Genomic DNA, 13,760 nt, shown 5'->3' on the forward strand with positions numbered 1-13,760 from the left:
AATTACTTCTCTGCAATTCATTGACATTTATATTCTTGAGATTTTTCCAAAGTTAAAAACTAAATTCACTAAAGTCGGAACCCGGTTCAAAAGGTTTTTCCCCTGAAGACACCATTGGAATGTCAGGTACACAATGGGATAATATTCCAGACCTTTGCCGCTTGGAGTCATAGAAACCCTTAACCAGAACCTCCCATTTTCCCATTCTTGTCTTGGGTTTTCCAGGATTTCTTTGAGATCCATCAGATTTCCTAGAATGTGTTGCAACACCCTCAGCCTGAAACCCACACTTTAATTCCATGAGCGTTATTCATCTACAGGTCTAGGCTTTCCCTCTGGTGCTCTGTATTTTCAAGTACAAGAGCTGACAATGTACAAAACCTTCCTTTTGTGAGATTCTAGAGTATCAAAGCCCAGACACACTCTTCAATGCTTTTCTTGGGTTAAATCTATTGATTTAGTAGAATCTGCTTCTTGATGTTTCCATTCTTTTTATGGATCAGATTCTGGGACTGTATCAGGCATTTTTTTTCTAAGTGAGCTCTTTCAAATAATACATTCCATGAGCAGAAATACCCTTGAACTGAATGGTTCTCCTGGATGGGCCGGCTGGTGTTCCTTGGACAGTATACCTTGATTTTTCAAGTTTTTCCGGATCCGTTTCCTCTAAGACTAAGGAGATGAGACCGGAATACTCAACGATTCGTTTAAGTTACATTAATGAAATATTTTACAAAGGATTCTCAATTGCAGCAAATATACCTTCTGAAAACTTCCCCCATTTTTATTTGGACCTCTGGGCTTTCACTTTTTGCCACTCTCTCTGATTTTCTCCATTCTCTTATCAATATTTTTTTCTGGCAGACAACTTTGAGGTACAACATTCCGCCTCCGAAGAGCGATGCCACTTTCAAGCTGGCTGTAACTACAGATCCGGAGAGTTGCACAGAAGCAGCAAAATCAAAGTTCGGGGTCACAGTCACTGCCAGGTGAGAATCTCTTACATCATGATTATACTAAATGTTTAACAGGATTCTAGCCACCATGGAAATGTGCTGCAGTAGAGGAAGCCCATCAATGGGGACTTAAGTAAAGCTTCAAATTGATATGTACCTGTGCAATTGTGTAAAATGTAAATTTTTCATGTTTTTTGTGGGTGCAACAACCCTACCAGCCCTTATTTTAATAGTTTAAATAACGTAAACAAAATATCTCTAAAATATAGTTGGATTTGTCTTTATTCTCAGGATATAAGTAAAAAATGCTTAATAAATTGTATAGATCTGCATTTTGACTTGGGAAAAGAAAAATATTATAATATATATCATTTTTATGTCTAATAACTATACAATAGTACATTTAGAAAACAGTACAATGTCAAAAACCCACCCACATTCATGAAATGTTGCTGGGAGCACAGGTAATGCTGCACCTGGTTACCTCTGAAATTTCATTGAGATGGGTGGCAATTCGAGTCAGTTGGCAACATTAGTAACCACCATTGACTCTCTGGAGGCATTAGGAAGCTACCTTAATAGAAGATACTGGAGAGGACAGGCCTGGTGGCTCTGCAATTCTCCAAGACGGACCGACCTGTAGAATGTTCATCTCCAACTCTTCCTGCCCCACTTGGCGCTTGTTCCATGTAAGGAAAAGATGGAAGGTTGCTCCAAGGTTACCTTCTATTTTCTATCCTAAAATCTCAGAGTAAGCCATCTTGGAGGAAGTCTCCTACTACTGAAAGAAGTACTGCTGCTTCCTCAGATATTTTCCTTTGGTTAGTAACACTGAGCTTTTTTTTAATAGAGGACTTAAACTTAAAGGTGGTCTCCAGCAAGGTGATTGTCTGTGCTAAGTGACCCTTGCATATCCATTTGACAATAGCATCACTATTGGGTCAGAAACACTCTACAATAGCAACTGTGATGACACATAGATTGAAAAACCGGGAAGGTTATAATAATTTAGATGAAATTAGGCATTACTCAACTGTAACACTTTAACCAATCAGCTTTGTATTACAAAACTACATGTCTGTGCCACATAGTAAACTTCTTTTCAGTGTAGTATGATTTTCCACCATACCCGTGGCTGTTGTAGTGTTTGGGTTCCCGCTCACTGTTGCCACCGAGGTATACACTTGGATCCGCTCCTCCATGTGTCCACAGCACAATGATTCTTTGATGGTTAGGAAATGTAACAATCATAAATGTGGATTAAATATGCGACAGAGAAGATGGCTCTGATGGATTCTAATGTTCTAATGTGAAAATGGGCCTACTTCTACATATTTGGAAAGTTTTAAAAAGCAGAGTGGGGCAGAATGGAGCACAGCCAGGATTTTGTCGATAAACAATTCGGCAAAACGTACTTTTAGCAGATGAATTTTACAGCATAAAACATTTGAAAAAAGCGTTTCTGTTGGAAAATTTTCCAACAAAAACTTTTTTTACTGGAAAGCTGACCTCATAGGTGCAGTACAACTTCCCTACAACCTCATGCAGAGAAAAAATGAAGTTCTCTGATGGAATGATAGGGGGTAAGTTGCCCATTTTGCATGGGAGAGCCAAAGTCACTTGCCAGTGAGGAGATGCAGTGCAGTTGCGCCCTCTATCATCTTCATAGGCCTCAACCATAACGCTTGTGAAGCTGAATGGTCACTTCTACCATCTTTGTTTTTCGGAAACCACATGACTATGAAGAAGCAGTGAAAGAATCCACCCTCCAAGCTTCTTTTTCCTGATTAAATAGTTTAATGTTTGTCTTTTGTTGTAATGCACGTATTAGCGGTGTCACCAGGCTTCAACAAGTAGCAACAGCAACTTACAGACTGTGCCATAACTTAATCAATTCCTTATCAATTACAACTTGCAGAAAAGGAACATCATCTGTCTCAATTTAGATACGCCTGTGCCAAATAGGAAATATACATTAGATGTTGATACAACATAGTATGGGTGAAGTTCAATCACCATGGTGCATTCTTTCCCTCTCTAAAACTTGGTCTCTATAGACTTTTAGGGCAAGAGAAATGGGCCTATATTTAGAGGATTTGTATAGCCTTATGACAGTTATGGCTTGTTGTGTTAATTTCAAAGAGCTATTGTCCACCTGACAAGACCATGTGGGCTGATGGCGAGGGATTTAGTTTTTTGGTGATTGGTCTCCAACCCGCGTTCATTGCAGAAAGACAGGAATCTATCTACAAGGTGTGTAGGCTTGACGGCATCTTAGATATAAGTGAAGTATAATCTGCAAACAATGACCAGGGTTTCTTACTTCCAGTCAGCCAAGGAGGGTCGTTTTTGCAGTTTTCAAGGTTTGCGTTTAGGTATAAAGAAAACAAAGCGGGCACAAGAATGCATCCCTCGTGTACACCTTTCTTGACATCAACCTTCTCAGTCAGTTAGGGCATGGGGAGCGCTAGTGGAGGGGCTCCGCGCTTTGGAGGAGGTGGATGAGGAGGACGGGGATCCTGTAGACGTTGCCCGGGGTATGGGACCCAGGGCGGGGCCCTCTGGGACTGCTGGGGAGACTGCATCGGATGAGGCCACTTAAGCGTATTTGGGAGGGGTTTGTGTCTACACAAAGTATTGAGGTGCGCTTGGATGGTCAGGGCAGGAGCATGAAGTGTATCTGGCAGGGGACATGGAGCCTCAGGTCCTTGGAGATTATTCCTGATGTCTTTTCCATTGCTTTGAGCTAGGCTGTCTCGGACCTTGGGGTGCTTACTGTCTAAATTTACAGGGGTTTGAGGCGGGCACGCTGACAGAGGGGGGGAGGGGGTAGAGAGGGTGGTAGGGGGGGGTGTTAGGGTAGTAAATGTTGACGATTTGGTTTCTCCTGATCTGTGCATTGATGACTGGGTCTTATATAGGATGCTATTGTATGCAACATTGGCTTATTGGTACGTTGGTTGGAAAACCTCAATAAAATATTTTAACCAAAAAAAAAAAAAAAACCTTCTCAGTCAGTTCACCCCCAGCGAACTAGGGCGTATGTATCCTGATGAAGTTGATTAAGTATATCCAACAAGTCTAATGGGATCTTATTGTTCTTCAATGTGTCCCATAGCTTAGAATGAGGGACTAGGTCAAACTTGGATTTGAGGTACCCAAACACCAGGTACAAGTGGGACTTTTCAAGTAGAATAGTTTTCCAGTAGATGGTAATAAGCCAGAAAGTCAGGTCCACTCTGGTAACCTGGCTTCTGAAGCCCGCTTGGAGATGCGACAAAGCACTGTGTTCCTCTATCCAATGGTGAGATGATACAATATCTGTGTACAAAAGTTCTTTTGAGTCTCGTCAATTAGACTAATAGGTCTAAATTTAAGGAGGGAATCCCTTGAGCCACAGGAACAATCTCAGCCGCTTTCGAACTAGGGGGGGTGGCCATCCCTTTTACAATTAAGTTGCTTTGCGTGTTCATATAGGCAGCCCAGTTGTTTGGATCAGAAAGATAAAGATCACCAGGAACTTCATTGGGCCCAGCAGCTTTACCTGCAGCCAAAGGCATTATGGCCCTCAAGGTATCTTTAAATTTAATAATTAGATCACGTTGGCGTGTCTGGTCTATAGTTTTAGATATAGTTGTTCCTAGGCAAATCCTATCATCCAGGGTATCTAGCTTGGTAGTTGTGTAAAGGTCTGTGAAATGCTTGTGCCACACATCAGACTGAATAGTATCAGCTAGGCGTTCAGTAGCACTATGCCACTTATTGGCGACAAGCTGTCCAAACTTTCTAGTATCTTTTTGGTTTGGGGCCTCATCTATGTTATCCCAATCCTTAATATCCCAATCTTGCTGGGCCTTAAACTAAGCCACTCTACACAATTTCCTACAAGCTCTAATATCGTCCACCTTGCCACCCAATGGGGCCTGCCTCAGATTGGATTTTGCCGTACTACAGTCCTAATTAAACCATGTTTGATAATGTTTGATTTTCCTGTGTCTATTCGTGGTCTGCCGAGTAAAGCATGCTCTCAAGGTATCATACAAATTTTCATGGGCCACAGTAAGGGCATCATAGGTAGCCTGTTGTGGGCAAATAGAGCTGGCAAGATACGTAAGAGCGCTATCCAAAGCCCCATTCGTTTTAACTATGAAAACGGGCTTAGAGGCAACAATGGGCCATGTCACTCTACGCTAATCGTTGGAAGGGATTAAATCCACTGTATGTGAAAAGAGAATGCTTACAAAGTGCCTGAATATATTACTCAATGTGCAGTGCAGGGCATTATGATCGCTATCTACCCCACGAATGACTTTCATGTCTATACCAAAGTTCCAGAGGGGAAGAGCAATCAGTATATAGTCGATCCTGCTAAAGGTCCCTGGTCGATTAAATGTGTAAAGGGCAGTGGAAACAGAGAGGGTGCACCCATTACAGGCCCTCAGCCCCAATGTTAGTGTGAGTGTCAATAGATGGAGCGTTGCATCTGTCCAGCACTTTATGGGGGAGGGGGGGCAGTTAATGAAGGAACATCTCAGGAATCATCATCAGATTTTGGTATTAGTGTCACTGTCAAAACATTGAAATCACCAGCCCTAATTAAATTATCCTGGGTGTCAACTCCTCTCCTGTGAGTGGCCAGATGCTTGATGGAGTCCAAACAGGGTGGCAGAGATCCTGCATTACAAATATCTCACTCCTCTGTCTGCTTCCACAGCTACATTGGTAACCGGGAGACTTCGAACATGGCCCTCATCGTGGTGGACATGGTGTCAGGGTTTATTCCTGTGAAGAGCTCTGTGCGAGAGGTGAGATGGGGCAATTACGGCTCAAGGTAAAAGGTGGTGGTGGGATGTTGTTCCATCCGGAATCTGGGTTGTAAATGAGCTAGTTCCTCTAGATTTCCTTTCCTGAATGGAGCACATTACTGACTGTCACAACATTCATAAAAATACCCAGAAGTAATCCTGAAAATATGACAGTGGTAGATTTCCTGGAATTCTCCAAGGAGCACAAAGTAATCATGCAGGCTTTTCACTTAGTGAAACATTAGGATACTGAAATGTGCATGGTCACATTTGTCACATTTTATTTTGTAGGTTTTCTCTTATTTTCATCATGTGGACACCTCTTAATCTACACACCATGAAATATGAGAGATTTCTGTTCCTTTCCAACCTGTTCCTTGCAAGGCCACCCCACTTATAATGCACACTTTCATGTCACTGACCTTAACACATGAATGCAACATGCTTTGCCATAATGGTGGATTTTTCAGAAAGACAAACTTGACTTGGCCAACCATTACAATACATACCAAAATCATGCACTTGAAATTGATGCAGATTGGCTGGGGCGAGGGGGAGATAGAGGTTGACAGAAGTATTCCCAAATGTAACAGTTTCCATTAAAATTCCTAATTATTTTTTTCTCAACTTAGTTGCAAAAAACACTATATATTTGCTCCAATTGAGCACTACAATTTGATGCTCAGTCCATCCTGATTTATTTGGTGCAAAAGTGGTCAGTGTTTTTCTGAATTTCTTTGAAAATATTCGGCATTAAAAAAAATGCAGTCTTAGGCTTGAATCTGATTGACATTTAAGTGCCTTCCTTTGGTCAGCGCTAGTTTATTAATGTATTCCTCAAAAGTATATCCGCTGGTTATCTGTGCTATTGGGTGGTAATATCTATAAATGTTCCCTCTTCTCTACCTATTTCCATTACAAGTGGAATTAGAAATGGCCGCCCCTCTTCCCCATAATTTCTATATGGACTCTTTCATCATTTCACTTCTTCAAGCACCAGCAGTGGTATCTGCCAAGGGTAGAAGGCAAAGGGCTGACATTTGTTAATGATATTTAATCTAGATCCAACTGCATCCTTCCCGTTCACTGAGACTCTTGTCTACCAATGTGAGATTAGATCCCGCTAAGGGGTAAAGGGGGCTTATTTACAAACCACTTGCAACACCAGTGCGTCACTTTATGTGTCTCACCAGCGGCGCATTTTGCTGTCCCATATTTACAAGGACATGACGAGCCACCCTGCTTGGCTTTTCCTGTCCTTCTAAATACGGCCCCTTTACACGCAGCACTTTGCGTAAAAGGGACGTTCCATGGGTGTTGCTGTGGGTGTCCCCACGCAACTCCCATGGAACCATACATATTTCCAGATTTACTAGGAATTGTAAATCTGGAAATGCGTGTGAATGCTTCGCCTCCCCTAGGGAGGCGTAGGGAGGCGCAATGAGGAGAAATGTATTCATTTTGCCTCTTTCTATTTCCCTTTTCTATACGTGCTTCATTCTGCAACACACACAGAACACGGAAATCACCTCTTGTGATTATTTATGTGTAGGTAGGTGTTCTTCTTGCATATAAACAATCATTAAAAAAATATATGTTTTACAAGTTCTATGTGTGCTAATGCAGCACACATTGAAGTTGAAAAACACCTTTTCAGATTGTTTTTGTGCAGAAGTGACACCTTCCTGCACATAAACAATCATCCCGTGATGCAGGCATCCTTGCACCATGGTGCAAGGGTGCCTGCGTCGGCACATGGCACTTAATTGTGTGCCAGCGCAGGGGAGAGCAGAGGGATCCTTCATGTCCCTGTGCTTTGAAAGTGCCACAGTGTGGTGCAGCCAAAAAGCCTGCGGTGGCGCGCTGCGGCACTTTATTGAAAATGAGGCCCAAAGTGAGAAAAGTCAAGCTACGATGATTACTGCATCTAGATTCCCAGATCTGGTGATCATGAGAATCTTGGATATCGTGTGTCCCTCTCACCAATGAATTCCTTAGAATTTTTTCATAAAATCTGATAACTATAGTCATATTTTGAAGTCATTGGAGAATTTACCCCTGCATCACAATTATTCATATTTGGCCGGTGTACGTGGCTTGAGCCAAAACAATATTTAATGCACGATGCCACATTAGTTACTGATACAGGAAAAGATAGGTATAGTTAAGTTTGGGTTGAGCGCAAAAGAGAGGAGAGAGTCTCAGACAGATATAAGATGCAGATGTACAAAGTGAGACAGGATGAGACAGAGAAAGATGACAGCAAGACACAGAGAGAGCAAGTAACAGGGGTGAGAGGGAGACAAAAAGCATAGCCACAAAAGGTGACGGATGCATGGAAGCATTGAGTGTGACAGTGCGGCAGCGCCCTGGAGTAGTGACGTGCACATAAACAGGTGGTCAGGTGGGTGGAAAAGCTGCATAGTAATAGGAGGGGCCCAAGGACCCTGGGATGCACACACTAAACTGTGCTTTTTTGCTCACAGCTAAAGGACAAGAAGGATGTTAAGAAAGTGGAAATCACACCAGATCAAGTCACCATCTACCTGGATCAGGTGAGAGCTGCTCTTTTCTCCAGTTTATTATATTCAGTTGGACATTGAGGGCCTGATTCACAAAGGTAAAGTATGACTTTTGGTCTGAGTTTAGACCAAACGTCTACCTTTACTACTTTCTGGTATTCACAAAGGTAAGTTATGACTAGTATCTTGACGTCCGCACTCGGGGTGGAAACTCCGCACCCGGGGTGGAGATCTGCCTGAGTGAGGAGATTTCCCCCAAGTGCGGAAATTCCACTCTGGGCGCAGAGTGGAATTTCCACAATCAGGCAGAGATCCTACCCCGAGTGCAGAAACTCTGCCCCGAGTGTGGACTCCTAACTAACCTTTGTGAATACCAAAAGTCGTAACCTTAAGACTTTTGGTCTAAGTTTACCTTTGTTAATCGGGCCTTAAATCTAAAAGAAATTGAAATTATAGGAACACTGAACAGGGGGGTTTGCATGAGATGACCTTGACCGTATCAACATAATTTACTTCTCCTAGAATCAATTTCTCATTCTCATTATCTATTCAGTGACATTTGGATTGACTGGCAGCCTGATTTAGAGTTGGAAGGCAATGGGAAATCATCTGATTTCTGGAGGCAATGCTAAGTGTTACAGAGACTCTACTAATGGGCTTATATCCACCAGGAAGATTGGAGTAAACACCACCCGTGGCTGCTCCTCCAAATTTTGCATTTATCAAACAAACTCTAAGTCAGGCCACGAGTCCAGTGTGCACAGATTTAGGATAGTGTCATGAGTGTTTGCCTTCAGGAGGCTATGAAGTTCTGGGAGACTCAGTCACCTCAAAATTTAGCACAAAGTCCATCTTTAATTTTACTTCTACATGGGAGACTCTGCGTTAAGGGAAACATTGTGAGGTGCATCCTGTGGTGGATACTTTGAGAGAAGTAGCTTTCAACTATAAGTTATTAAAAGAACAGTCCGGAGTGTAGCCTGCGACTCTTGGTTACAGGCAGAAAGCGTTAAAAGTAGCTTTAATCCACAGGTCCATTAAGTGGCTTTTTCCACCTCATATACTTTGAATCTCCTAAGGTAAAGCTCAAATGCCTACAACTTATGCGCCTAATAAATACCCTTCCCTTGTTGAAACTGCCAGTGTTGTCTGAATACTTTTATTTGCCCCATTGTTGGTGCGGGTGGATCTCTGAAGCCATTAAATATCTTGCAGGTTTTCTGTGGCAAACATGTTCCTCACATTTCTTTGGTTGTGTTTTCTCTGTTAGCTTGACAAGACCCCACATCAGTTCAGCTTCTCACTGGAGCAGGACAGTGAGGTGAAGGACATGAAGCCAGCCACGGTGATGGTCTACGACTACTACGAGAAAGGTGAGACCTCATGGTCAAAGAGCGGCAGCCAATGGTAGGAGCTGCTGTCCTGGTCACAGCCCCTGCTACCTTGGTCTCAGTGTTCATGAAGGCAGCAGTAAGAACAGAAAGTAAATGATATGTAGACCAATGTTTGTTCTTTGTACTTTCAAATCCTTTCACTCCTCGTAGCCCATCAGCAGCAAACAGGAGGCAGCTGCATGACTGAGGTTGGGACAAAGGGTCAAGCGTGAGTCAGAGTGGGCGAAGCCACTTCTACTAACCCTGAATCAACATTTTCATGAATAGCAACAGATCATGCGAGCTTCACTCCTTCCTGAGAAGATGCTATGTATCAGGTCCAAGCCTGCCAGCAACATTTCTTCTTTTTTAAGATTAAACTCCAAAAGGGAGCTGATTCTTGAAAAACCACAATCTATTATTCTGAGGGACAAAGAATTTCTCCCTTCATGCGAGGCCTTTGAACACATTCTCTGCCCAGGAAGGCCGTGTTTTACATGCCGGTCCTGCCCTCTATGGCTGCCCCAAGCAGGCAGATCTAGTGGTCCTTAACCCGCCCGGGTTAAGGCGTGGCAGCCTCTTAGCATGACGTGAGGGCCCTGTGGGAGAAGGCTGTTTCCGATGGTGGAGCTGTCGAAACCCAGCACTGTCCCTTTCACTATTAAGTGGGGGAACCATGGGTTAGGCCTGGAAGGAGCACCCCTGATTTACGCCAGTGCTTGTGCTTTACCAACCTGTAACTGGCTCCCTATGTCTTTATAAATCATCATTGTGGAATTGTGCACTGCATGAGACAATAGATATCTCCTCAAGCAGGCTGTGAAATGATCCCTTCTAGCAGACAGTGAGCCCTGCAAGCAAATAACGCCTCCCATACAGCAGTCGTTCCCTCTTACCATGGGACAGCTGCTCCCGCAAGCTAGCCCTACTTACTAGGCGCTAACCTCCCTTAGGCAGCTTGTGTATTCAGGGAAGCAGGACCATTTTCCCAAGTAATCCCTGCTTTGTGTTATCCGCCCTAGTTTTGTAATGGGGGTAAATTGATTTTGTTTTGTTTGCAGGACAGTTTTGACAAATCTATCTCTGCAGGAGAAGAGAGACGACCCATTAATTGAGCCTTTTCTGACCCTTGTTTCTCCTTCCCTTGCAGGTGACAATGCAGTAACAGAGTACAACGCCCCCTGCAGTGCAGGTAGGTGTACTGGTGAAGGGCAGGCTCCTCCCTGCAGACACATGGCTAACACCCCCCCCCCCCCTCAGTGGTTCCTGCTCTTGTTGTCTCTGTTTTACCCACTCCATCTCTTGCTCTTCTTTCCCTTTCCTGCCCCCACCTCGCCTTAGGTGCTAGACTGTCTCTGTTCCTATCATACCTGCTGCTATGCCCTATCAGCAGTTCACTGTGCACGCTGCTTGTGTACATAAGCCTCCCAGCTGTGTATATTTACATCAGTAGTATTTTGGCTCTGCACAGTTACACCACATTTCTTGGCAATTAACATTTACATGAAGTTTTCTGTAAGTGCAGCTTTATAGCAGATCTAATAGCAGTGTATGTTCCAATCCAGTTTCTATACACCTGGTCTCTTGACACTTACTTACAGCAGTTCTCTTGGTAAAGTACCTTTACTGGAGGTCTCTTGGTAGTGTAACTGTACATCAGATGTCCTGCCAGTGTAACTGTATTGCCACTGTACATTCACAGCAGGTCTCACACCAGAGATCACAGTAGCGTACACTTCCATCACACCTTCTGGCAAGGTGACTTTACTACAGGTCTTTGGGTAGTGCAATTTAACATCAGGTCTCCTGTCAGTGATGCTGTAGGGGCAGGTCTCCTGGAAGTTTAAAGTTAGTCCAGTTCACCCTAGTTCTCCTTGCAGTGTAAAGTTCCACCACTTCTACTGACAGTGTAAAGTTGCACCAGTTCTCCTGACAGTGTAAAGTTACATTCGGTGCTCTGGCAGTGTAAAGTTACATCCGGTTTCCTGCCAGTGTAAAGTTACATCCGGTGACCTGGCAGAGTGAGGTTACACCAGTTCTCCTGACAGTGTAAACTTGCATCCGGTGTCACGGCAGTGTAAAGTTACACCAGTTCCCCATACAGTGTAAAGTTACATCCAGTGTCCTAATAGTGGAAAGGTACATGATGTTTCCTGCCAGTGTAAAGTTACATCCGGTGTCTCAGCAGTGTAAAGTTACACCAGTTCTCCTGATAGTGTAAAGTTACATCCACTGTCCTGGCAGTCTAAAGTTACATCCAGTATCCTAACAGTGGAAATTTACATCTGGTGTCCTGCCAGTGTAAAGTTACATCTGGTGTCCTGGTAGTGTAAAGTTACAACTTTTCTCCTGACAGTGTAAACTTGCATCCAGTGTCCTAGCAGTGTAAAGTTACACCAGTTCTCCTGACAGTGTAAAGTTATATCCAATGCCCTGGCAGTGAAAAGTTACACCAGTTCTCCTGACAGTGTAAAGTTGCATCTGATATCCTGGCAGTGTAAAGTTACATCAGTTCTCTTGATAAAGTTACACCAGTTCTCCTGACAGAGTAAAGTTACAACTGGTGTCCTGGAAATGTAAAGGTACATTCGGGGTCCTGACAGTTTAAAGTTGCATTCGGTGTCCTGACAGTGTAAAGTTACATCTGGTGTATTGACGATGTAAAGTTACACCAGTTCTCCTGGCAATCTAAAGTTACACAAGTTCTCCTGGCAGCGTAAAGTTACACCAGTTCTGCTGGCAGTGCAAAGTTACACCAGTTCTGCTGGCAGTGTACAGTTACACCAGTTCTCCTGACAGAATAAAGTTACATCCAGGGTCCTGGCAATGTAAAGTTATATCAGTTCTCCTGGCATTGCAAAGTTACAACAGTTCTGCTGGCAGTGCAAAGTTACACCAGTTCTCCTGGCAGTGTACAGTTACACCAGTTCTCCTTGCAGTGTACAGTTGCACCAGCACTGCTGGCAGTGTAAAGTTACACCAGCTCTGCTGACAGAATAAAGTTACATCCAGGGTCCTGGCAATGTAAAGTTGTGTGCGGAGTCCTGGCAGTGTAAAGTTACACCAGTTCCCCTGACAGTGTAACGTTTCACCAGTTTTCCTGGCAGTGTAAAGTTACACCAGTTCTGCTGGCAGTGTAAAGTTACACCAGTTATCCTGGCAGTGTAAAGTTACACCAGGTCTCCTGGCAGTGCAAAGTTACACCAGATCTCCTGGCAGTGTACAGTTGCACCAGTCCTGCTGACAGTATAAAGTTATATCTCGTGTCCTGTCAATGTAAAGTTCTGTGCGGTGTTCTGGCAATATAACTTACACTGGTTCTGCTGGTAGTGTAAAGTTACACCAGTTCTCCTGGCAGAGTAACATTCACTGCAGGGTCTCATGTTTGGCCTCTATGGGGCGCTGTAGGTTTGAAAGACGGGTTGCTTTTTAATGATGGATCTTTGGCAGTAATATTTACATCATGTCATTTAGCACTATAAGGTCACAGAAGGTTTTCTGACGATGCACGCTTATACTTGGTTCCCTGCAGCTGCACATTTACACCAACCAGCCAGCAGCCTAGAAGCACACGTCTCCAAGTCTGGGAGCTAAGTTTCTGATCTGTATTTTTTCTCTCCCTTACAGGTGACTCCACGAGCAAAACCACCGAATAGTGAACGTGGGCCGCTTCTCCTCTGGCCCCACCCGAAGCCCCAGCCTTCCTGTTGCTTCGCCTCACCCCCCTCACCCTCTCTGTACAGTCCCCTCCCTTTTACTCGTCTACTCTACACATCACTCTTCCTCTCCAGCAGGGGGTTCCTTAGTGAAACTGGAGATGATCCGAATGGAATTCATACAATTGGAAATAAACCAGCTTCGTATTAAAAGCGGGTGTGTGGGGCCTTCTGATTCTACTCCAAGCACGTTGTGTGGGGGAGGGGCATCTGTGGTTAGGTCTCTCGCACTTTTGGGCAAGGATGCAGTCAATGCACTTTAGTGCAAACACCGCGTGACTCTCCAAGCAGCATCCACAGGTGTTACAGAAACATAATGACTGGTGTAAATGTACACCCTGTCTCTTTCCAGGGCATATTTACATCACACCTAGAAGTGTGATGTAAA

General features: G+C 43.8%; 1 protein-coding gene across 1 annotated transcript in view; it reads left to right on the forward strand.

Annotated features, from left to right (window-relative positions):
- Positions 1 to 13,525, forward strand: part of LOC146812868 (alpha-2-macroglobulin-like protein 1) — a 235,415-nt gene extending 221,890 nt beyond the window's left edge. Inside the window, exons 31-36 of the mRNA XM_085619943.1 lie at positions 865 to 989; positions 5,671 to 5,761; positions 8,248 to 8,316; positions 9,554 to 9,656; positions 10,807 to 10,848; positions 13,284 to 13,525. Coding sequence (XP_085476069.1) covers positions 865 to 989; positions 5,671 to 5,761; positions 8,248 to 8,316; positions 9,554 to 9,656; positions 10,807 to 10,848; positions 13,284 to 13,312 — 459 coding nt within the window. The 3' untranslated portion in view covers positions 13,313 to 13,525. The remainder of the gene's footprint in view (positions 1 to 864; positions 990 to 5,670; positions 5,762 to 8,247; positions 8,317 to 9,553; positions 9,657 to 10,806; positions 10,849 to 13,283) is intronic.
- The last annotated feature ends 235 nt before the right edge of the window (positions 13,526 to 13,760 follow it).

This window comes from Triturus cristatus, chromosome 7, assembly GCF_964204655.1.
Source record: "Triturus cristatus chromosome 7, aTriCri1.1, whole genome shotgun sequence".
NCBI classification, from domain to species: domain Eukaryota; kingdom Metazoa; phylum Chordata; class Amphibia; order Caudata; family Salamandridae; genus Triturus; species Triturus cristatus.